This window comes from Arvicola amphibius, chromosome 3 (assembly GCF_903992535.2).
Source record: "Arvicola amphibius chromosome 3, mArvAmp1.2, whole genome shotgun sequence".
Lineage (NCBI taxonomy): Eukaryota > Metazoa > Chordata > Mammalia > Rodentia > Cricetidae > Arvicola > Arvicola amphibius.
Window position 1 is genome coordinate 181,439,144 of NC_052049.1, and position 26,695 is coordinate 181,465,838.

Below are 26,695 nucleotides of genomic sequence, written 5' to 3' on the forward strand. Positions count from 1 at the left end.
ATTTGGATGAAAACCCAGTTGCAACAGAATTAAGCATGAGGCTGTTGTAACCACACAAGACTGGATATACATTCTGTTAGAGGTAGAGCATACAGGGAACAGATGGAGAAACTCCCAGAGCTCTGGGAACCTCCATGTATCGTTTAGAAGAAATTCTGTGGCGTCAACCAGAGATAAACTCAGCCTGGAGTGTGGCAGAAAAACTCTTGAGTGGCTGGAGACCTGAGAACGAGGCCAGAATGGCTGTTTCCAGTAAGGAAATAATGGCTTTCTAGAAGGTAAAATTTATTCATTTTTGCCTTATGTGTCAGAGTGTTATGTCTACGCGTATGTATGTGCATCATTCCTATGCCTGTTATCTACAGGGGCCAGAGGAAGGTGTTGGATCCCCTGGAACTGGGGTTAGGAATGGTAATGAACCCTCAGAGGCCAGGAGAGGGTGACAGATTCCTTGGGGCTGCAGTTACAGGTACCTGTGAGGTACCATGTGGGCACTGGGAACTGAACCTGAGTCCTCAGAAGAGCAGTGAGTGTTCTCAACTCCTGAGCCATCTCTCCAGCTCTAAAAGTCAAATGTTTGAATGGAACATCTTGGAGAGTGGAAGGTCTGTAGCATTAGGAAGGCAACGTTTTAGATAGGATGTTGGTTATTGTACAAAGCAGCATAAAGTCAGCGTACTAAGGTAAGCTTTTTCCCAGATGCTGATATATATACACACATTTTCTCCTCTGTCTCCTGTGTTAAACTTACCAGGAGGCATGAGAATGAAGTTGTTGAAGCTAGCATTACTTTTGAAGTAGGCTACTTGTATGACCCTGATAGAAAGGCCCCAAACTAAATGTATATCTCTTATCTGGGTTCTTCCATATAATATTAGGGTTTCTAAAAAATAAAAACATTTTATTTTTAGGTTGCTTTCATATATTTCAGAATTATGCATAGCAAATCACCTGCAAAAATGCAGACAGACATGACCCAGAACTTATTTGGATTCCCTTCTGACACCCCATTTCATGTATGAAGATTCAGGTTCCTTACAGAAGTCTTTCTGCATTAGTGACTCTGACGTATGCTCTGTGAGACAGTTGGCCTCTAGGAGCTATCACTAGTTGATCTTCCAGAAGGAAATGCCATCAACACAATCTAAGTTGCTTGGGCAATATGAATTTCTCTACTCTTCCCATGGGCAGTCCAGTGCCTATCAGGATGTGGGATGCTCTGGAAAGGTCTATAACTGAAGACCTTCCTCTCTCCGCCTCCTCCAGTCAGGGACACTGATGTCAGCAGCCTGATGTCACTGAGGGAGCCGTGTTCGGGCTGAGATCATTGTTTCGGCAACCATTAGTAGAGAGTTGGGTCTGACTCTGCCAGTAAGATGCAAGAAGGTTTCCACAGGCATTGGGGAAGATGGTCTTGCTACACAGAGAAAGGCGGGTGTCTGAAAAGAATGTCTTTGCTCTAGTCCCAGCTGTCCCTCCTGGGGACACTGGTATGTAAGCACGGGATGCAGGCTGCCACAGCTGTTGGAAGGAGGCCGCTTGTTCGCCCAGCTGCCCAGAACCGAAATAATCACACAGAAACTGTATTATTTAAATCATTGCTTGGCCCATTAGCTCTAGCTTCTTATTGGCTAATTCTTAAATATTAATTTAACCCATCTCCATTAATCTGTGTATCACCACGAGGCCATGGCATACCAGCAAAGTTTCAGCACATCTGTCTCTGGTGGCGGCTCCATGGCTTCTCTCTGACTCTGCCCTTCTTTCTTTCAGCATTCAGCCCAGCTTTCCACACCTAAGTTCTTCCTTGCTATTTGTCCAAAGCAGTTTCTTTATTCATTAATGGTAATCACAGAACACAGAGGGGACTCCCACATTACACAGCGTCTGACCTGTGAGCACGGGAGGACTCTTTTCTCACATGTTGAGTGCAGCCAGCTACTATGACATCCAGTGCCGGGTTTCCAATGAACAATATGCAGTCATCCATCACCTCAATATCTGAAGTGACAGAGTGAGTTCTTGCTGGTGAGGTGCTTCTTACTGTGGACCAGCACATCCTCATGTTACACCCAGCAGTGTTCGAAGCAACCTGACAATGGAACTCTTTCTTATGAAAATCCTTAATCAGGTATATACACCAGGATTCATGTTTGAGAGCACTGCTGTTAGGGTACTGTTGGCACAATGGCAGCTTAGTCCCCAGGCTCAGCCAGACCATGGCACTTTACAGGCTCTGACAGGGACTCAGGGTGATCATTGTCCCCAATGTAGGACCCATTTGACACGGTTAGCAAAGCCAGAGGTTTTCTTTTAAGTTTGTTATTGCTTTAATGAGTCATACATAATGATGTCTTTCATTATACAGTTTTCATACATTTTTATTATATCCACCCCCAATAACCCTCTCTTGTCCCTTCCTACTCTTGTTCTCTTGCTAATTTCCTTCCTCTTCCCAATTACTCCTCTATTTTTATTTCCTTTTGTTTGTTTGGTGGACTAGTGAGTTTAATTAGATTTGCTGACATATCATGAGTGGGAAGGTTATTTGCTATAGTATAAGGCAACATACTCATGGCTACACCACTGAAGAAAATGTCTTTCCTTCCCCCAGCAACCTATGGGTCTTCAGGGGAGAGAAGGGGTTGTCAGGCCTTCACTGCTCATGATGGAACATTGATAGGCACCGCTGTGTGCAGGTGTGTGATTAGAATGCAATGACCATGTCATGCAGAGAAAGCACCCTGCAACACCCAAGCTATTACATTCTTTCCTCCCTTCTTCCGTGATGTGCTCGGAACCTTGGAGGTGTGAATACAAGTACCAAATGCATGTGATTATTGAATACTCAGCTCCGAATAGGACAGCTCTACAAGCAGAATATAACTACAATGAGTTGGTTTGCTTTTGGAAGATGGCTTTATCCACTGCAACAGGAGGATTTTATGAAGAAACCACCCATAGCAAGAGTGAGTGTCAAACAATAATAATGCCAGACAAAGATTTTTCCGATTTGTATCCACATCTCTATTATTTGCATGAGGAAACTGAGGCAGGCTCGGGAATCCTATGTGATTTTTCTAGTCACAAGGTTGATCAGAAGCCCATTAGCAGTTTCTAACCTGGAATAACTCAAGGTTCCTGGTAGGCAAAGCATTGGCCAGGAACTCAGGACATTGTAGGCTGGTGTGATTACAGTCCAGCATTCTGGGTTAGCAGGTGCCTATTCATTTATATCTTGGAGTTGAGATAAGGAATGAGTGATATGGGATTCCCCTCTGTATACAATGAATATGTTTTATTATCATTGATTAATTAAGAAGATGCTTTGGCCTATTAGCAGGACAGAAATAGCAAGGCGGGAAATCCAAGCAATGGTAGAGGAGGAAAGAAAGCAGGGTCAGGTAGGCTCCATGTAGTCACCCAAACCACAAGCCTCATGGTAAAATATAAAATAATAGAAATGGATTAATTTAAGCTATAAGAGCTCTAGCTAGGAGTACGCCTAAGCCATTGTCCAAACAGTATTGTAATTAATATAGTTTCTGTGTGATTATATGGGTCTGGGTGGCCGGGAAACTAAAGTGTAGTCTCCTTTTACAAATAAGTCTCAAAACTTCTGTGGTATAGGCAGAGATTGTAGCTGTTCTCTGGTGTGCGTACATCTTTTATTTCAAGTTTCTTTTCAGAAGTTAGGCATGAACAACACCCATGAAACTTTGCACAAGGGCATAAAATGAGCAGAATAACTCCAAACCTACTGTGTCCTTTCTTTCTCTTTCAAGTACACAATCTTGAACAGCATACAATATCTACCTTAACATTTTACTCTGTGCTGGTATCTTCACGCAGACCATGGAGATAGAACTAACTTTTGTCTTACTTTGAAAAGATTTACTTATACATTTATGTGTGCATGTCTGTGAGTGTGTGGGCATATGTGCTGGGGAGTGCCCATCCGTGCCAGTGTTTAGGGATATCAGAAGAAAGCGTTGGGTGCCCCTTGTCTATCATCCTCCACCCAAAAACATCAAGGCAGAGTTTTCCCTGAACACTGAGCTATCAGTTTCTCAGCTAGGAAGCCATAGCAATCCTCCTGACTCAGGCTTTGCTGGAGATGGGGTGACAGACATGTACAGAATCATATCTGCCTTTTTACATGGGTGCTGGGATCTGAATTCTGGTCTTCTACAAGAGCAGCAAGTGCTCTTATCTGCTGAGTCGTCTCTCCAGACCTTACTTAGGGTTTCTTTCTTATAACACAATGATGAAATGGAATCAAATCGTCTATGTTTCTCAGTGCTTTGCTCTTATGCTTCACAGACAGAACTAGAGTCTACTCATTTTCACAGGAACACATACAACTCTGGGTCACTCAGCACACTTTAATCCTTTAGTCTGCAATTTCTGTGCTCTAACTTTGTTTCTGATAATTGTGTAGAGAAACACAGAGAGCTGTAACTATAATATGTGTGTGCGCATACACACACGCACACACACACACACACACACACACACACACACACACACATGTATGTTTCCAGATGTAAAATGTATCTCTGTGTGTCCATATGATTATTTTTTTTCCTAGTTGACTCACAAGTGTGGTTTCTTCCATCAGAAAGTATGGTCATAGGGCAGCTTCCAACCAGTCTAACATCTACTCACTATTCCTGGTTCTGGTACCCAATACCATGGGGAAACATGATTTGGCATTGATGTTTTCATTAGAATTTCTTTGATGGCCACTGATCTTGAACATTTTTTCTGATACTTACTGATGACTGGAATCACTTTTTGCTGTGTGTTGAAGGTTCTAAGACTTTTACTACTTTATACCATTTCCTGAAATCAATATTCAGGGATGTGAATATGCACATAGCATATTAATACTTCTGTGACTCTCTCTGTGTGTTCATGCAACATAATTGTTCAAAATAAAAGATTTATATGTCTAATGGAATTTTCTAAGATTTTGTGTATTTAAAAATGATATCTATAAACAAGGATAAATATTATATCTTCAGTAAAAATGATATATAAATAAAATTGAGAGGAACTAAAAGACCAAATTTTATAAACTAGCATTTTGTATCCACATTCTAGAATGGTCTATAACAAGTGATGTAACAATAAAAAACACAAAACAAAAACAAGCTGGGCAGGGAGGCAGAGGCAGGCAGATCTCTGTGAGTTCGAGGCCAGCCTGGTCTACAAGAGCTAGTTCCAGGACAGGCTCTAAAAAAGCTGCAGAGAAACCCTCGAAAAACCAAAAAAAAAAAAAAAACCCAAGCTGGGCAGTGGTGGCACTTACCCACTTACCTTTAATCCCAGCAGTAGGATCTCTGTGAGTTTGAGACCAGCCTGGTTTACAGAGTGAATTCTAGGACAGCCAAAACTGTTTCACAGAGAAATCCTGTCTCAAAAAAACTAAGAAAGAAAAGAAAACAAACAAAATCCTAGCTCTTCACATGGTTTCTAGGGTTTTCTGACTTGTCATGGCAATTCTTTACTAGAAAAAAAGGCTGCATTGGTTTAGTTTCTGAAGTAATTAAATGAGACATGAGGTTCCCAAGAGTTAATTGACTATAAACAATTTAATATCATGCTCAGGTTGCCATGGCTACATGGTGAGCTCATAAGTTGTGAAGCCAGTTCTTACTGGTGAATGTGTCCTTTCTTTCTTTCTCTTTCTTTCTTTCTTTCTTTCTTTCTTTCTTTCTTTCTTTCTTTCTTTCCATCATTTTTTTTATTCCTCTTTTTCCATTTAGAGGAAAATACAATCATTCTCTGGCAAACACTTTTCTTTCCAAAGTTGTGTACATTTCCTTAAATACATTTGACCTCTAAACTTGAAATGCTGGCTCAAACATGGTGATATTTTTAAGTTTGTGATCAGATCAGTTGTTTCCAAGGTCAAATATTTCAAACTTTTACATATAATTTTTTAAAGTTTCATACATAAATATGGTATTTATATTATTTATATTCCCCAGTTTGTCCTTTGTCCCACCACACAAACGTGACCTCTCTTTCTTCAGTTAGTATTACACACACACACACACACACACACACACACACACATACACACACATACACACATACACAGGTGCATGCACTGGTGCACACATTCATTGTTGCTCATATGTACATGTGTTTAGGGTTGACCACTTGCACTTAGATAACCTATCAAAGGATTTTCCATGTAGAAAACAACTTCCTCCTGAGTACATATTTATTGCCTGTAGCTCTTTACATAGAAGTGGACCTTGTGAAATGCCCCTTTAAGTGTAGATAAAAGCCAAGCCACAGGAGAAGAGTTGGGCACTGTTATTCACACTGTTGAGTGCCTTTGTATGCCTGCTCTGATCATATGCCAAGTCTCGTGTATCAGAGACCTTTGCTTATGGTGAAATGCTGCTCTTTATGTTCAGTTGGCCACCATAGGCACCCTAGCTCTATTTGCACTCCTTGCTTGTGACTGGATACTGATTAGTGCTCCTCTTGCCCTCTGTTCTGGCCATAGAAACGACCAGTTTAGACTCTGGTCTTAAACTTAAAATCCAAGCAAAAGTAACACACCCAATGCTCCCTGTAACCTAACAAAGTTGTTCAAATACCTATGCTGAATCCTCACCAAGGAAGTGGGTATAATGAAAGCTGGTGATGGCTCAATGGCTAAGGCCACCTGCAGACAACCCAGGTTGGGTTCCTAACAGCCACATGATTGCTCACAGCTATCCATACCTCTAGTTCCAGGAGATCTGATGCCCTCTTCAGGGCTCCATAGGAACTGCATGCACATGGTACACATACATACATTCTGGCAAAGCACTCATACACATAAAATAAAATGAATAAACCAAATAAAAATCTCTACAAGGAATTGGGTATGACATGACTCACTCTGTTTGACTTTCATGCCAGCATTAAACCTCATGTTTGAATGTGAGACTGGCCTCATCAAGAAGATGTGCCCTCCTAGGGAGGCCCAGGGTGTGGTCCTACAGATGTTCTCAGAGACCTCTGCCCACATCTGGATATCTGCCTGTGCCTGGTGCACCCAAGCCCCAGTTCTGCAGCAGAAGCAATGCTTCGGGTTATGGAAGTCAATTCATGGTATTTGGGAATTGCGTATTATTAATATTGCTATTTTAAAATAACAGTATTTTACTTTTAGGTACCTGGTAGACGAAATCAAGAAGAGAGAAGGATTCAAGTTACTGATGGAAGTAAGTGCTTGTGGGATTGCGCTCCTGGCTCTGCCAATCAACAGTGATGAAGGCAGCCATTGTCTAATCTGTTGTATTGTGCCAATTTTGTGTTGCAGGCTAAGAAACAAGTCATTAGCTTAATTCATACAGTCCATTATGTTAATTGACTGTATTAGTGAACATTTTTTTCCTTGCTTGGATTCACAGAGAATACACTTGCCTTTAAGTGTTGAAAATTAAAATGCTCAATAATAATTAGCAGGGATAATACTGAATAAATTATGACCTCTTTCTTGATACAGAAATGGCACAGTGATTGTGTTGCAAATGCTGTGCTTGTGTATGCAAGACCGACTAAGGGAGTATAAAGCATGCACACACGCTCTCTTTTTATGAAATAATGAGCACTATGAGCTGTGGAGCAATGGGAAATGGGATGTTTCATTGTAGATGTTGGATCTCTTGCTGTGTATAAGAAGTCAGGTGATTCAGAAGATGAATGTATGAATGTTTTTGCTAAAACATCAAGTAAGGAAATATAAAATTCCCTCTGTGTGTGTGTGTGTGTGTGTGCACGTGCGTGCGTGTGTGCATGTGGGGGGGATATTCATGTACATGAGTGTGTGCACTCACATGCAGAAGGCCAGAGCAAGGCATTAGGTGTCCTCCTCTATATTGTAATAGGAGCTCTCCCTGGACCATTAGTTTGTCTTCCAACCAGACTGACTGTTCTTGTAGCTGGTGCAATCTGCCTGCTTCTCTCACCCAATGCTGAGGTTACAGGCATGCTCAGTAATGCCTGCCTTTCTACCTGAATGATGGGATCCCAACTCAGGTCCTCACATTTCCCGAACAAGGACTTTTACCCATTGGTGCATCTCTCAAACCCAAGAACGCTGTTTCATTTGGACAGTATTTTTCTTTATTCATGTGTGTGCATGTGCCTGCTTTCTTATACAACTCATGACCAACCACCTAGGGGCTGGACTGCCCACAAGGAACTGGACTCTCCCACATCAATCATCAACAAAACAGTGTCCCACAGACATGCCAGCCGGCACGTGGCGAGGAGTGCGAACATAGTGCAGCTGCCGGTGGAGGGAGGAAGATAGTGTCAAATCCTGTAGAGCTGGAGTTACAGGCTGTTGTGAGCTGCCTGATGTGTGTGACAGAACTGAACTCGGGCCCTCTGCAGGAGCACTGTGTGCCCTTAACCACCGAGCCATCTCTCTAGCCTGTTGTTTCATTCTGACTTTTAAGAACTGTGAAGGGCATGGTATCTTAGATCTTTGAAACCTCATTGCGATCTTTAAACTAATGTAAAACCAATTATAGATTCCACTGTAGGAAGTCTAGATAATCTGCGCTAATCTTTTATTCAGCAAGATACATTGGGTTCTAGTGTGTGCTTGTCGTAAGTTTAAGAAATACTTACGACAAGAGAGGTCTCCACTCAATGCTCATATGCCAGTGGGAAGTGAAAAGGAAGCACCAAGTAGTTAGGAGCCTTCAGCAAGGAAATATGCTCGAGGGGAATACTCTAGAATGCATGTAAACAATGTTATCAGTGTTCCAATGGCTGTAATGGAGACACTGCATTAGCAGGGTGAAATTCTGAAATTAGGGCTGGAGAGATGGCTCAGCTGCAAAAGGGCTTGTCTTCCAAGCACGAGGACCTGAGTTCATTAGCCAGCAACCCACATAAAAACGAGCAAAGCAAAACAAGTATGGTGGTGAATGCGTGTTTCCCTGCCCTAGATTTGCATCTCTGTTGCTGGGATCAAACCCTGACTGACAGCAACTTGGGAAGGCAAGGGTTTATTTCTGCTTACAGATTTCAGTCTATGGTTAACGGAAGGCAAGAACCTGGGGGTAGGAACTGACGCAGGAGCCATGGCAGAATGCTGCTTGCTGGCTTGCTCAGCCTGCTTTCTTAGACGACTCAGGACCATCTGCTTAGGGCTGGACTGCCCACCATGGATTGGGTCCTCCCACATCAATCATCAATAAAACAGTGCCCCAGAGACTCGCCAATGGGCATGTGGGGAGGTATGTGACCATGAACGCAGTTGCCTCTGGAGGCCAGAAGATGGCGTCAGATCCCACAAAGCTGGGGTTACAGGCTGTCAGGTGCACAATAAAAGACTAAGAATCTCATTCACCTTACATGCTGATCTCTAGTTCCACCCATTTGTCTCTACAAAATTCATTTCGTTCATTACAGCCAGGCGGATGAATCCTTTACTTTAGTCTTCTTCAGCTGCTCTCATGTTGGCAGATCGCTCGGCTGGCTCTGTAGCTCACGAATATCTACACACACACACACACACACACACACACACACGGAGGAGCCAGTGGTCACACTGTTGGTTTAAGTTAGAGTCACATCTTATATTTTCCTGACTTTGAGTTTTCCCCTTGTTTTTACAAATTTCAGTTGCTTTGTTTCGACAGTGTGCATGCCAACCACTGTGCACTTTGGAACCGCACGGTGGGCTTTTGTTTGTTTTTAATAAGGATGAGAGTAAACATGCAGAGGGGAAAGAGATGCCATGCTCAAATGCCACAGAGAACTTCTTCGGAAAGGCCCTGGGAAGGGGAGGCGGGACACTTAGTACCATCTCCAGAGAATTAAATTCATATTGTTGTAAGGTAAGGTTTAATTGGTAGGCAGACTTGGGCTATTCATCTATTTTATTTTTAATTATCTGTGTGTGTGTGTGTGTGTGTGTGTGTGTGTGTCCATGTGTGGGTATGCACACCTGAGTGTAGTACCTACAGAGGCCAGGAGAGGGCATTAGAACCTCTGGAGCTGGTGTTGCAGGTGTTTGGGAGCTGCTCAAAGTGGATGCTGGAAACTGAGCTTGGATCCTCCACAGGAGCTGTCCGTGCTCTTACTAGCTGAGCCACCTCTCCAAAGCCATGAGTATTTCTTTCCCTGTAGAAGCCAGCTGGCTCCTATAGAATAGGAGGTTTTCTGTATCACCCTTCCAGAATTTGTACTACAGGGTTTTGGCTTTTTATCTTCATTGCTGGATCTGAGAATCAAAACTGAGTCCAAAAGCAGCACATGCCCCACCGTTGAGCTGCAGCCACGCCCTGCTACAAAGGCTTTTATATTTGATTTACATTTGTCTCCCTTAATTTTTGTTTCAAGAAATAAAGTAGAATTAGGCCTTAAATTTCACATGTAAGTGTGAAATTCATTTTTAAATGAAGGGGAAGAGAGAGATGAAGTGAAGGTGCGTGGTTGATCGGCAGTTATGATTCACCAGACAAGCTTTAATATATATAATTCAGTTTTAATAAAGGAAAGGAAAGGGAACTTACAAATCCAAGGTTCCAGCGAGGAGGGCAGGAAAACAAAGAGCAGGCAGGCCGCAGGCCCGCAAGATTTTATAAGTCAATATTAGCCTAAGGGGGACACGCCTAAGAGGGACACGCCTAAGAGGGACACGCCTTTAGACCAAGGGGGACACGCCTTTAGACCAAGGGGGACACGCCTTACAAAACAAGGTTTTGGGCTAGGCTTCCCCTTCAATGAAGAGGGGGAGAAGTGGAGGGGGAGAGGGAGAGAGACAGAGATAGAGAGCAAGAGAGATGCTAAGTACGATTTACATTAGAAATTGTAAATGAGCATAGGAAAATAGGGCACCTAGCAGTTGAATGTCTTCTCCTGGAAAGAGCTAAAATAGTGTCTATCTTCTTGGAGATGATTGAAAGTTATCATTTCAAATGAATTCTGCATTATTCATGGTCCCCCTGAAAACCATAACTCTGTCTTTTCTTTTGTGTTGGATCTAAGATCTGATAGTTCTTTTCCTAGAGGTATACTCCTTCTCAGCCTCCTGTTCATATTTTCATTTCAGTCTCATGGGTGAGTCTGAATTATTCACCTTTATGTTCTTGTCTTCCTAAATTCTACATTAGGAAGTGTTATCATGATTCATAGACTTTTAGGGGCATGAAGGATATCTTGTCGACCTCCTGTGCATGGCAGGAAGTCTCACCTAGAGCCTGGATGATGGGCTTCAAACTGTGCCTAAACAGCCTCCTGCTGTGAAGAACTTGCTGGTTCTGCCTCATCCTGAGAGCTCCGAATGCCGTGTTTCTAGCTCTGGATGCTTACCCCCATGAATATCCGGCACCTTGTGAATTACCTTCAATAGCGTCTCTCACACAGCTTGATGTGATAGTGGTGACCTCTTTACTTGCTGAAATCTAACACATCTCATTTAAATGACTTGGACTTCTACTGTTTATTTTACACAGCTCCCCACTCCATCTAAAGTTCCCACCCGCCATGGTTTCTTTGACCTCCTCCTGTGACTTTCTCTTCTCAGCTTTTGTCTAATACCATGGGGATACTCCTTTCCGCTCTCTTGCCCTTCTGCCTTTATTCCATCAGCATAGGCTCCTGGAAGATTCTGTTGTCTGGGTTTGGCATCTGTTGTTGTTGTATTTAACTCCACCCTGAACTTCTGGGTATGCTTATCCTGTGGTTTCCCTTAGACTCCACAACTTCCCCTCCAACTCACCTCTCCTGAAGTTGATATGTAAGCCTTTTTCTTACCAAAAGTTCACATTCTTCTTCGGGTTATCAGAACCATGATCAGTCCAAGCAAAACTGCTGATGGCACCTTTCCCTACCCCCCTTTTCTGCTTCATCTTCTCCTCCCCATCTTGGCTAAGAGCCAATCACTCATCAGGTTGGCAGCACCTGCCCCTTGCACCTAAACCCTCTCTAGCTCATCTCTCGACACCAGGCTTGAGCGACTTTCTGAAACGTAAGTTATAGCCAGGCTGCCACTCTGCCCTGTCTCCGTGCTGCCTCTGGAGTCAAGCTGAGCACCCGGGCACGGCATGTGGGGAAGCCCACCGCAAAGCCAACTGTATCTCTATTTCTGCCTTAATTTTTCGCCACTGAACTCTGCCCTCTACTCATTCTTACTATTTTTCAGTCCTCTGAAGGCTCTGGTGTCCCCCGATGCACTATCAATTTCTGACGGTCTCTTTCGATAGCCCCCATTCTGAAGGCTCTGGTGTCCCCCGATGCACTATCATCAATTTCTGAAGGTCTCTTTCGATAGCCCCCATTCATTCCAGATCAGCCTCTTCACCTCACTCCCTTCGGAGTCTCTGAGTTTCTGGGTACAGGCATACGACATAAGTGATTTTCTCATTCTAATTTCTCCTCCAGTTCCTACAACACAGAAATTCTGTTTCTGATGCTGAGCAATTTGGTTGACCTTCTTTAGATACTCTATACATCTTAGGATTTCCTTTCAAATATGGTATCCAAAAACATTCATAGTGATTTGTCTCAGCCAGTGCAGATTTTAATGAGGCTGTACATCCCCTTGAAAAGGACATCTCCTGCCACCGGGATGGCCCCTAGGAATAGTCATTAACCTCACAGAGTGCCTGCTGTGTGGCAGATACACTACCAGCCCCTGGAAATAAATTCCCTTTCTGCTCATGCAGCAGTGCCTGTGGTGCAGGCAGTGTAGGAAGCAGAGGCCCAGAACTTGTGGCGTTTGTCTAAGATAAGACGCGGTGAAGGGCTGGGGAAATGGAAGTCAATAACATGCTTACTGTACAAGCAAAAGGGCCCGAGTCTGATTTCCAGCACCCGTGTAAAACGTTTGATACGTGGTGTGCGCTTGTAATGTCAGCACTAGGGAGAGATGGGCAGATGGATCTCTGGGGCTAATTGGCCATACACCTCACCTACTTGGCAAATTCCAGACCAGTGAGAGACCCCGACTCAAATACTAAGTGGAAGGTACCTATGATATTATGCTAAAAGTTGATCTCTGGCCTACACACACACACACACACACACACACACACACACGCGCGCGCGCGCGGAAATGTGGCCTAATGAGTTTGGAATTCCAATCTTGTGATTAAACCAGGGGTTTTATCCTGGCTGACGTCTTTAAACAGTACTGAAATCTTGTTTTCAAAACAAGAATATAAAGTTTTTTGAACCCCTCCTTGTCAGCTTCTCCTTCATTCTCTATTTGCATAATTAAATCCACTGCTAGAGTCTGCATTTATACCTAATAAAATACGTCATGCCACCTTCTTTTTTGTTACTGATATTCTGATCAAAAGATGGTGTATAAAACAAATATAACTTTGTTTTATAGACTTGAACTTAATACCTATTGGGAGTCACTAATTAATTTTTCAATAACCCTTCCTAGTATTCATAACAAAGCACCTATCTGTTCTTCTCTTTGATAACCAGAGTATAACGGAAGCAGCCCTGAAAAGATTAGGATAGCATACTCACTGCCACCATTTCCCCCACCCCTCACCACATGGTCAGTTTCCTCTCTGTGCCTTCCAAGTGTTATGGTCTGTAGAGAATCCAGACCGAGAGCGCTCCGATGGTGCTCAGAGGTCATGCATTCACACATGAAGGCAATGAAAAGTAAGGGCATCTGCATGATTCTGCTCTAAAAACGGCCATTAACGCTTGGAGGCGCTTGCAGAAAGTCATGGCACGAGACAGAAGCTGCGGAAGGAACGAACTAGGAGACAACTCAAGCACGTTCTTTGTGAGCAAGCCAAGACCTTCCTCCTCCTCACTCATTTTGGAAGTGGCTGAAGTGAATGTATGCCACCAAGTGGGGGATCAAGCGTCCTCCAGTGAAGGGTCCAAAGGGCTTTGCACTTTGCCAGCTGTCCCTTCCGGGAGCCATGCCATTCAAAGAGAATGCTGAGCAGTAGGGGCCACAGAAGATGTTACCATCACAATGGCTAAAAGAAAGTTGTACAAAGAAACAGACCTGAATAGCCTAGCCTAGGGCCTGCTTGAGACGTAGGTGGTATGCCACACAGATAAGCTGTTGTGATATGTTTTGTAGTCTTTTCATACAAACATCAATCAATGAATAAAAATTGATGATGCAGTAAGGGTCTGTTTTCAAAAGCAGAAAAAGTGGCCCAGTTACTTGAAATTAGAAGGATATATGTAGATAAATGTCTAAGCAGATAGGGAAGGTAGATATATAGATGAAGGATAGACAGATAGTAGAAATGATACATAGATATAGCAGTTCATGCACACATATACATACACACATCTATATTTACATACACACGGGACATACAGACATACATACATACATACATACATACATACATACATACACTGATTTACAGTGGCCTGAGCCATGAGAGGCGATCTTATAGAGATGCAATAGTTCCCTAACACTGTACAGGCAGAGTTGACCTATAGAGAGCCACCCCCTCTTCCAGAACTGAGATGGGACATAGAAAAGAGGCCACTCCCGCACAGGACTGAGAAACACATTCCCTTGGAAGGAGTGTGACTGGGGCAGAATTCGCTGAAATGTTGTCTGGCGAAGGCTCACTAGTCATCCACTCTATGCTTTCTGGAGGATGCCATCTTCCTGCAGGGGCCATAGCCGAGGAAAGCTGCAGAGTACTCCCTGAAGACACCAGTCAAGTCACTGGGGAGAGTGCCTGGCAGGTGACAGCTCCTACCCTCCAAAGCTGCCTGGGCAGTGTGCCAGGAAGTAGAGCTGCCATTTTGCTGAGATGTTCCAAAACAGTACCTACCTGCTTCTGGACTTCCAGAGCTATTGAAACCAATCCCGATCCTTCATGGGAAACATGAAGTATACATAGCATACTGGGATGAACTACCTCTTCCTTGGGCTTCCCTCCAGCACCCAGCGATGACAACATATAATAGATCTGACAACGCTTACAGTATTTACAGGGCCCACCACCATTATTGTAGGGTACCAAGAATGGGTGGGCTTGGAGATGAAGGCTAGCCCTTTTATAACTGATGCCAGTGGTCCTGATGTCAGTCTTCTATTTATAGATTGGTTAGCAGAAGCAAATGACAAACTGATTTTCTCCTACTTTCTAATTAGTGTTTGAAAAAAAATTTATTCTTTTTAAATGATCAAAGAATTTTGAAGCTCAGCACAGTCTATCTGGAGGAACTAAATCTATTACAAATCAGAGGCCCGAATGTAAATTCTGTAGATTTGTATTATAAAACACATAAAACATTTTCTTGTGATAAAGGGGTATGGAAATTAAATTGAATTGCACAGCCATTCCTTTGTAAAGCCTACTCTCTAGTTTAAAAATTTGTAACTCTGTCTCTTTGCCACATCCAATGAGACAGTTAGACATTTCAAAGATGCAAGAGTGAGTGGGTCAAGACGTCATCGTGGTGAACAGAAAACATCCCTAGGTTCCCAGTGATGGCTTCAAACCCACTGACAGCAGAACTCCATGTGGTACCCGTCTTGATCTTAAGATATGAAATACTGACTGTTTATTCTCTCTGAAATACCACAGCCTTCATAGCAGGAGGGCTGACAAGCCAGGAACTAGTAAGAACTTTCAGCACCGGTTAGCGGCTACAAACTACATTTGTAGTGGAAAAGTATCAAAGATATCTCAGTCACTGATAGTGCCCAGTGTCCACCGAAGAAGGTGGATTTCCTTTGCAGTGGCTTCTGAGTAAAAGGAACTGTATCTCACTCGAGAATCCACCCCATAACATAACGCTGGTTGAATACGCATCTTTTTTTCTGGTCTTTGGCTAGGTTTGCCTTACATTGTTATCAAATGAAGATAGAGACTTATCCTGTGACAATGGCTACATTACTGTGTGGGTGTGCACGTGCACATGCATGCACACACATGCATGCACTGTGTTTTGAGTCCACCCTTAATGTAGAGGAAAGAGAACCTTCTAGAAGCAAACTCCAGTAAAATAATTGTCAGAAGTCATGCAGATCTACTCTGCAAGAGTTTGGCTGTGCTTTGAGTTATCCACATTTGATGACCCCTAATAGCCTAGAGTTTAAAAGTCTTTGTTTAATTACTGTCTAAGATTAACCTTAAAGTAACAAAACAGCATTCTTATTACTATGATTTTTTTTTTAAATCCTCAGCCTGAATACACCAATATTTGCTTTTGGTACATTCCACCGAGTCTCAGGGAGATGGAAGAAGGACCAGAGTTCTGGAAGAAGCTTAGCTTGGTGAGTAATGAGTGGGTTGTGTTTTCTTTTGAGGACAAGGATTCTATGAACCTGCCTATGGGTCTGTGGATAACCCCGTGTGTGCCTGCCTCTTGAAGACCCAAAGAAGCACCTCAGTTACAGGCGTTTCTCTCCGCAGAAACCCATGACATGCCAACAGTGTAAACTGTGTTTACATCTAGCACATGGGCTTGCCAGATCCATACACACACATGCAGAAACATCTGGGCCATGTGCAGGATAACTGTAGGCTTTCATAGAAGCTGTACCTTCATAGGAAAATGTGAGCTGGTCGCAGGGTTCACAGGCGCAGGTGTGTGTAATGGCTGATGCTCTCACTTCTGGAGGCGTATTTCCTTCTCAGCCTTCTATAAATTGCCGCACTTGAAAGCACACGTGGAACCTAAATCAGATGTTGTTACTTTGGGAAGGGTGTCTCTTGCTTCTTACGTTCTTGAAAGAAAGAATGAGAGAGAGAGAGAGAGAGAGAGAGAGAGAGAGAGAGAGAGAGAGAGAGAGAGAGAGAGAGAGAGAGAGAGAGAGAGAGAGAGAGAGGAAGCCAGAAGGTTATTTCACCAAGCAAAACTCCAAAGAGAAATTAGACAGAGCTAGGCAGGCAGAGTCCAGTAGATTCTATATTGTATATTCTAATGACATTTTTAATGAATGTTTATGAGATTAGTGGTATATCTTTAGTGAATGTTTATGAGATTGGTGGTAAATCTTTAGTGAATGTTTATGAGATTGCTGGTATATTCATGGGATGAGGGGACCCTTTTGCCCTCTGTCTTCATGATAGACTGGATTTCCCTTGTAGAATATTTCTTCTCATGACTATTTAGAAAAATCTACAAAAGCGGGTCATGTCAGAGCCACAAAGCAAGTGCTGATGTGTGGGAGAATGCCGCGGGCCTTAGTTTCTTATGTAGAGGGAGCAAGCTAACTACAGTTTCAAGGATTCTTAACCTCCATGAACCATGCTGACCATCTGGAGACAATATTGCTGATACTGATGTGTTCCTCAGTTACCTCACATCTCATTCTTCCCCTACACTGCGTTGCTACGCAGTAAGCAACATCCTATTCTCCTAACCAGAGAAGCCTGTACCACACAGCCAAGGGACTTTCAGAAGAAGAAAAAAACTAAAGGATTCTGGGGCCTGGGTTTTCAGCTGAATAAAACATGCTTGAAAGTGTCTTCATGGGGTTTGGGGTACATCTCAGTGATAAAGCAGGGGTTCGGGGTACAGCTCAGCAGTAAAACAGGTGCCTAATATTTTCTTGTTGGGTCAAAGCCCTGAGTCACAGCCTGGGCATTGAAAGCAAGTAGAGGCTTCATGTGTAGCTGTAGAGAGCTGAAAATGTAGAGAAGGCGCCTCTGGCTCTGCCAAACAAAATCCTGCTTCTTATTCTGCTTTCCAAGGACCATTAGTCAACATTGCTTATCCCTACTCACAACTACGTATTGAAAATTAGCTTGGGGGGTTCAGCCATATGATACGCATGTGAGAATTCATGGTACCCTTAAGACTAGGCAATCCCCTGTACCCTTCCTCCCAAGGCAAGCAGAGAAGACTCCATCCCAAGTTCATAAAGCTTTATCTTGCAATCCCTTTCCTCCCCTCACTGGAGGAAACAATAATTATTTAAACAGCTTCTGACAGTTGCTAGCCCTTCAATTTGCCCTTTGAAAGGAAGGAAAAGGACTTGCCAAACAGGCAGCAGTAAACATTTACTGAGGGATAGATGTATTAAGCACTAGGGAGACAAATATCAAAAGAACTTGGTATATGCCCTTGACAAGTTCATGTTCATGGATATAGCAAGGAAAGAGACAGGCGGGAGTGATGAAGATAAGCTCAGGTTGCAGCAGAAGCAGAGGGGACAAACCCCTGCTTCCCTGTGTGAGGCTGGAGTGGAGTTTTGTACACTAGAGGGATGGCAGGGAGGGAACAGCTGGAGAGAAATAGATCCTGAGGACGTTCAGACTGTGAAGGTCACGAGAGTCAAGAGAAGGGGCAGCGATGGATGCGAGGATGGCGAGCAGAGCTTGGATTTTTTTCAATAAGCAAATTAAGAGGGAGAAAGCCTTTTGTTACCTATGAGCTATGGTGCTCTATGGCATTACCCAATGTCCTCTCAGATTGGGTCATTTCTTTTTATTTAGTGCACATTTATGCCTCATGTACTGTGGCTTACTAGTTAACCGGTAGATATGTAGACTATCTCCTGTCAAACCCGAGCTCAAGAAGCATGGTGATTAATTTTAATTTTTTAACTTGATTGGATTAAAGAATACCTAGGGCATTGGTGAGGTACACCTTTGGGTGTCTGTAAGGGCATTTCCAGAAAGATCGACCCAAGGAGGGAAGACCAGTTCTAAATATAAACTGTTCCCTGGGAAAGCGGTCCAGGCTGAATGAAAAGGAAAAGGTGAGCTGGACCCCAGCATTCATCTCTCCCCAGCTGCTGCCGGTGGGTACAGTGTGAGCAGCTGCCTCCAGAGCGTGCTGCCATGACTTCCTTGCCACAGTAGACTGTCCCCTCAAACTGCAAGCCAGCAGAAACCCTCCCTTTCTTAAGTGACTGCTTGTCCCCAGTTTAGTCACAGGAAGAAAGAGAATGATTCAGGAACGTTGATGGAGAGAGGTCAGGGCGACATCCATGGCCTGGCTTCACATACTCTCCGGTCACAGCTTGCCCAGGCCTCGAGGTCTGTCTGGCATTTTGTCACAGAATATAAATAAGAAAGCACTGTGGAAATACATTGCAGATGGTGGATAAGCTGCAAAGGGAGTAGGATGGTACAGGGTGGGAATTCGGGTGAGGTTTAGAGGGGAATTCTCCCTTTAATGGATGGAGACTGAGGTTATTGGGCAGAGCCCGAAGAGAAACTGCTTCAGACTGAGGAGGATGGTTCCAGGCCTGAAGATCATTTTTTGGTTGTGAAGAGATCATTCCGAGTGTGAGATATTTGGTGCCACAGCACAGACAGAGATGAAGATAGCTAGATGACTTCCTGGAAGGTAGGGATTGGTTTTGTCATGCATCTCCTTTGCTTCTACTCTGTGAAAATCCAAAATCAACAATGGGTCTTGTGATTATTACTGGTTGTTGCTATGAAAAATACCATGACCAATTGCCACTTACAGACAAAAGTCCATCAAGGTGAAGAGGTGTGGCAGCAAAGGGCCAGAGCAGGAAACAGAGCCATGATCACATCTCCATCCACACACAGGAAGCTGACAGATAACATCTCCATCCACACACAGGAAGCTGACAGATCACATCTCCATCCACGCACAGGAAACAGAGAACAAACTAGAAGTTGAGTGAGGGTGCAGACTCTCAAAGCTCACCCCTAATGGGCTTCCTCCAGCAAGACTCTACCTCCTAAAAGTTCAATGTCATGGGGCCAAGTGTTCAACCACACAGTCCTATGGGTCATATTTCTCTTTGCAAACTTCACAGATATGTAAGTTAAAATCAGAGAATTCATATATTCTGCTCTTCTCACCTTCACAGGAAACCAAACACACATTAAGACATTGTCTTTCATCCCCAGCAATGGCCAACATTTGTTCTGGAATCATTAGTATCTATCACTCCTAGTCTTTGTTGCTAGAGCTGGACAGATGGCTCAGAGGTTAGGGGCGCTTTCTGTTCTTCCATAGCACCTGAGTTCACCTATATCACGCAACACACAGCTGCTATAACTCCAGATCCAGGAATTCTCATGTCCTCATCTGGCCTCTTCCAGCATTCACATACACCTGGCATACACTGACAGAAACACACACACACACACAGAGAGAGAGAGAGAGAGAGAGAGAGAGAGAGAGAGAGAGAGAGAGAGAGAGAGAGAGAGAGAGAGAGAGAGAGAGAGAGAGAGAGAGAGAGAAATAGAAGCGAATCTTTTACAAAAGAGCAAATGCTTCCTTGCCTTTGAGAGCACCATTCCCTTTGTCTGGTTGAATGTCGTGCCTTTTGTCATGATTGTTTCTGGCTGGTGAAGCACATGCTGCAGGCAGTTGTTGTGGGACCTTGGGTTCTTAGTTATTCTCTCTCTACATAGGTGTTTGCGGACGGATTTGGAAAGGGAGAGGTGAGCAGATGTATCCGCTGTTGATCTCTCTGATTTTGTGCTTACCATAGTGTGAGAGCATACGTGCATGATTTATATCCAGAGCTCACTTAAAGCACGCTCGAAATTCATTTCCTCATTTATATTGGATGGAGAAACACAAACAAATAAACACAGCAAAAAGAAAAGAAGGCTCTTGTTTTTGTTTTTGCTCCTCTGGTCACACTAGCTGGGTGAGCTGCCAAGTCACAGAGCTACCAGGTAATGGGGCTCATTCCACAGCTGGAGGAGAGGGCCTGTTTAGAAATGAATCTGGCATGGCACAGGGTGTGTGTGTGTGGTATGTGTGTGTGTGTGAGAGAGAGAGAGAGAGAGAGAGAGAGACAGAGACAGACAGAGAGACAGAGAGAGACAGAGACAGAGACAGAGACAGAGAGACAGAGGAGGGCCTGTTTCTGAGAACGTAGGGCTGTGACATCCATTCTGTGTCACTGTGTTCAGTCAACAGGCTAGTGTGACTTCTGTTCCCAGATGTCTTCTGCAGATGTGTCTCCTTCAGGCACGACTGTATCTCAGGTCCTCATTACTTTCCTGCCTAGATTGTGCTTCTTTGCCTCCTGGCATTGCCTTTCTCTTTTGTTCCTCCCGGCACACACGTGCATCTCTAGTCCTGCTGCATTAGCGCTGGCCTACTGCAGGACTGTGAGCTACTCCCTCGTCTCTGCAGCAGCAGCTCTTGTCTGCATCAGACCCAGTGACTACTGTTCACAACAGAGACTGTTAACAACATTTCCTTTGTAGTCCCAAGTGGAATGCCAATGCATGTAATTCTGTAAGGGCTAAATGAGGTCTCATGTGTGCTGAAAAGAGCAAAGTGGTTCATAATTAGATATATGTTTCATTGTATCTCGCCAATACTTGTGCATGGCAGCTTCTGAAAATGCCTGGACCTGGTAAAATTCTTGTCTGTGCTCTGAGAAACACAGTGAGTGTTGTCTACACAAAGGGAGAACACTACTGGCAGGTAATGTCTGTCTTGAAAATAATAAGGCTGGTATAGTGGTAGTGGCAGCATTCTCAAGAAACAGCACACACGTTTGTTTAGAAAAAAAATATTTCTCTTGATTTACATGAAGTCAAAAATGGCATCTATTAAAAATGGATATGGGGACTGGTCAGATGGCTCAGTGGGCAAAGGTGATTGTGGTCAAAATTGATGATGTGAGTTCTATCCCTGGAACCCATGTGGTAGAAAAATAGAACTGATCCCTGCAAGTTGTCCTGTGACCACTTCACCTATACAATGGTAAACACACACACACACACACACACACACACACACACACACACACACACATGCGAGAGTGAATGGATGAATGAATGAATGTAATACATTTTTTTAATGGTTATAGAGGGGCTAAGGAGACAGCTCAGTCAGAAAACTGATTGTGTGCTGGCATAAACTCCTGAACTGGCTTCCTAAAATTCATATTAGAAAAATGTCAAGGGTGGTGGCATGTACGTGACATCACTGAAGGGGTTAGAGACAGCAGTAGTGACAGAGGGATCCCTGGGGCTTGCAGGCCAGCTGGTCTAGTGAACTCCAGGAGAGTGAGAGGACCTGCCAATGACCTTTTAAAAGAGAAAATAAAAGACAAAAAGGTGGAGGCAGAGGCAGGTGGATCTCTGTGAGTTCGAAGCCAGCCTGGTCTACAAGAGCTAGTTCCAGGACAGGCTCTAAAAAAAAAAAAAAAAAAAGCTGCAGAGAAACCCTGTCTCGAAAAACCAAAAAAAAAAAAAAAAAAAAAAAAAAAAAAAAAAAAAAAAAAAAAAAAGACAAAAAGGTGGGAATTGACACCTGGGGTTGATTTCTGCCTTCCACACATATGCTTACAGACATCTGCACACACATGTGTTCCCCACGTGCCATTTTGAAGGTTGCTGCCTGAGAGTCAACTGAGTCCTCTAGGATTTTTTTTTACTGTGTGTATGGGGGTATGTGCATGTGTACATGTGTATATGGGGGCATGTGCATTTGTACATGTGTACATGTGTGCACATGCATGCCAGAGGTCTATATTAGATGTCTTCCTCTATCGCTCTCCACCTATGTTTTTGACAGAGGACTCCTCCCTGACCCCAGTTAGGACAGGCAGCCTAGCCTGCGAGTCCATGAGTACTCCTATCTAGCCTCCCCTATGCTAGGGTTCTAGGCATCTGTCCTCACACCTGGATTTTTATGTGGGTTCTGGCATATTAATCTCCGGTCCTCATGCTTGCAAGACAAGCATGTTAATGACTAACCCATGTCCCAGTTCATTCTCTAAACTTCTTGTAGGTACATAAATATGCTGTCTTACTGGAGTGTAAACAGAGACTGCTCTTTTGTTTCCCAGCTGCCCAGACTCCCCAAAAATATCACACAGAAAGTATATTAATTGCAACACTGCTTGGTCTATTAGCTCAGGTTTCTTATTAACTAACTCTTACATATTAATTAACCCATTTCTATTAATCTGCATATTGGCACGAGGCTGTAGATTACTGGTAAGGATCCGGCATCTGTCTCCTTTGGCAGCTACCTGGCATCTTCTTGACTCTGCCTACTCTATACATCTCTGTTCGAATTTTCCACATGGCTTTACTCTGCTAGCCATTGGCCAAAACAGCTTTATTCATCAACCAATAAAGCAACACATATACAGAAGGACATCCCACATAACTGGAGTGACATAAAACACACAAACCCTTAATTTTGCATACATTTTCTTTGATCAGTTTTAACCTTAAAGCTGTTTCCTTATAAAAAGTAGCAGAATTGTGAGGAATGAAAATATATGCAGAGGTTCACAGCTTTTCAAAATAACAATATTATAAGAAGTAACTAAATAGCCAACTCTAAGGAACTAGTTATGTTTTAGTACATAACCTATAGGCAAATTTAATGTTCTGACAATTAATATATATCACTAATTGGGAAGAAACAATTTAAAAATCAACTACTAAAGCATACCAATTTTGAAAATTGTGTTCATATATACTGATCTGTGTGTGTGTGTGTGTGTGTTTGTGTGTGTGTATGTGTATGTGTGTATTTATGTGTGTATGCAGAGAAAGAGGCAGAAATTGCATTGATTAATTCTCCCATGGTTATAAAAAAATACGTGATAGCTAACAGTTTCTGGGGGATGGTTTGATTTGGGCTTATGGTTCAAGAAGATAAATGCGATTATGGTAAGGGGGCTGGGTGATGGCCATAGGAATGGAGGGCAGCTGGTCACATTGTATCCACAGGATTAGGGGGCAGCTGGTCACATTGTATCCACAAGACCAGGGAGTAGCTGGTCACATTGTATCCACAGGAGGGGGGGGGTGGACCAGCTGGTTACATTGTATCCACAGAACCAGGGGTAGCTGCTCACATTGTATCCACAGGAGGAGGAACAGCTGGTTACATTGTATCCACAGGAGGAGGAACAGCTGGTTACATTATATTCACAGGAGGAGGAGGGCATTGGATCCCCTGGAACTGGAGTTACAGACAGTTGTGAGTCAATATATTGGTACTGCAAAACAAACCTGGGTTCTCCCCAAGAACAACCAGTGCTCTTAACTGCTGAAATATCTCTCCAGCCCCAGGTTTTTATTTATTTTTAGTAATTAAAAAAACAAGATCCCTTTGAAAATCATGTGGCATATAACTGATGATATAATCTTGAAATTTTCCAGTTTTAGGAGATATCAAGGTTAAACTTGCTTTATGTTTTACATTTAAGGAGCATCTAACGTAGACATTGACTCTATTTACTTTTTATTTTATTTTTTATTTGAGTGTATCTTTGTGTTTGTGTGTGTTCACAGTGGAAGTGGCCATATGCATGTGTGCATGTGTGTAAGTAGAGACAAGAGACCAACTGCTCTCTCCCTTGTTAAAACAGGGACTCTTCACTAACCTGGGCCTTACCAATAGACTGGTTGGTTGCCCAAGTCCCAGGAAGCCACCTGTCTAACTCCATCTCCCTAGTGCCAGGATGGGTTGTAACCCTGCACCACCACAGCCAATATCTTCACTTGGGCTGTAGGGGCTCAAATTCAGAATTTTGTGCTTACCTAGCCAAGAGTTTCCCAACTGAACTGTGCTCCCAATGTGTGTGGGGGGGGGGGTTGGGGGGGTAAAGTATGTATTATGTGTACAATGCGGTGTGAATATAGTGTATTTGTGTGGTGTGTAAATGTGTGTTCCCTTTATTTTATGTAACACTGCAAGTCAAACCAAAAATCTTTTGCATGCTATGCAAATACCAAAGGAATTAAATCTCCAGTTCTTGAACCCTGGAATCCTCATATTCACTTTTACTTTTTTTTTCTAGTCCCTGTTTTTTCAATTCTCTGTGTTCTGTTTCTTCCGGGGGAGGGAGTGGCTCATGTGGTGGTTGGTCATTCCCAGCCCACCATCCACCCCCAAGGATTCTTGTAAAATCCACAAAGAAGGAAAACCTCCCTGTCGGACATTAGACCCACAAATCAGTGGGCTGTAAAGCCATGTCCGGGTGGCAATGCAGTTAGGATGTCTGGATGCATCTTGTCACCTATTTCTTCATTTCCCCATCCCCTGAGTGGCATGGGGCCTCCGGGCTCCTCACTGCTCCTAAGGCTTGTGTGCCCCTAAGACCTCTCTTCTGGGGTGTTTCCAAGTCCAAGGTGAACTTGTGTAGCTGGAGCGGAGTGGGGAGGCAGGCCCAGAGGAGGTGGGGCTGCAGGGGGCAAGCTCTACAGAGGGAGAAGTCATTGTAAGCTTTAGGATGGACTAGACGGGGCCATTGGAACCATAGTCATTACCGAGGATGGACTTTCTACCTGGCCTTTCAGGACGGTGGCCTGCCTTGGATTTGATTTTTATTTAGAGGAAATAGCGTCTGGTGACATTTCTTGAGCACTTGAGTTTACAGGACAAAATTCATACCCACAACACAGCCATTAAGGAAATTGCACTGGACACGATGAGAAATTTATTGTTGCAGAATAAAGAATGGATCCTGGGCTAAAGTACAAAAAAGTTTCCCCAATTATCTTTGAAGCGCCTTTGCCAGTACCAAAGCTGCCCCCTGCTGGCGGCTCTGATCATTGCTTTATTCCTGGATGGGAATGGCCACTCAGAACTGACAAGCCCCGTGGAAAGAATGCAGACTTGTAGGGTAACAGCCACCAGAACTGCCTAGGCAGGCAGTGGATGGAATTCTCAAAGGATCAGCGTGCTCCATCACTTCCCTTCACGTGTGCATTTGTGCCTCTGTGATCTTCTGTACTTAGAGAAAGCCATGCCCCTGCCTCCGCAGGCAGCCAACTCTTCCGCATTTGCCTTTAGGGCTGCACCCCACTCAGGACCTCCTCTCCAGTCTCTGCTCTCTGCTGCCGTGTCCTTACCTCTCCTCCTACCTCCTCTCTCTTCTCCTCTTTCCCAAATGCTCCCCCCCCCCATATATTGTTCAGCAAAACTAAGAGGCATGACAGGCTTGGACGAAGTGGAGGTGGTGACATCATTTCCTTTTCCTGATGTGTCCCCCTCAAGTTTCTTCACCACCAATCCATCCGTCTGTCTGTCTGCCTGCCTATCATCTATCTATATCTCTCCATCCTATCAGATGAAACTCTAGAATGAAGTCATGAGCACTGCATGGCAGTCTGCTATAATCTAGAAACCCACAGATACAGCTGACAGTTTCCCTAACTGTCATAAGTGTGGGTGTGTGGGTGGCGCAAGGATTTTGTCCCTGTAAACAACAATTGATGGACATCTTCATGTTGCCATCCCCTTCATATTCTTTCTTTCTTTGGATCAGAGTCTCACTATGTAGATTGGATCATGTGGAAATCTCTTTGTAGTCCATGGTAGCTCCAGACCTAGAGATCCACCTGCCTCTGCCTTTTAAGTGCTGGGATTAAAGTCATGAGCCACCACATTTGTCCTTTCAGTTGGGGTCTCATGTGTCTTGGGTGGCTTCAACCTTGGTATATAGGCAAGGATGACAATGGACCTCTGATCCTCCTGCCTCTCAACCTTCCAGGTGCCAGAGTTAGAGGTGGTGCCACTATATCCAGCTTATGCGATGCTGTGCTTCAAACCCAGGGCCTTGGGCACGCAGAGCCAGTCCTCTGCCAAATAAGCTGCATCCCAGCCTTGAATCCTGCAATGCTCACACCCAATTTTGATTTTTACTTTTTCCACATTGCAAACTGCCCCAAATGTTGTTGCCGACTATGGAATTTGTGTGGCATTTGAGCCTGGATGTGCCTGTACATCGTGAACTATTCTAAGATGATTTTGTATTTTTAAAGAATAGGTAGCAGAG

General features: G+C 43.7%; 1 protein-coding gene across 1 annotated transcript in view; it reads left to right on the top strand.

Annotated features, from left to right (window-relative positions):
- Positions 1 to 26,695, top strand: part of Gadl1 (glutamate decarboxylase like 1) — a 145,878-nt gene that overhangs the window by 85,558 nt on the left and 33,625 nt on the right. The window contains exons 12-13 of the mRNA XM_038323838.1: positions 7,181 to 7,232; positions 16,172 to 16,261. Of these exons, the coding sequence (XP_038179766.1) occupies positions 7,181 to 7,232; positions 16,172 to 16,261 (142 nt within the window). The remainder of the gene's footprint in view (positions 1 to 7,180; positions 7,233 to 16,171; positions 16,262 to 26,695) is intronic.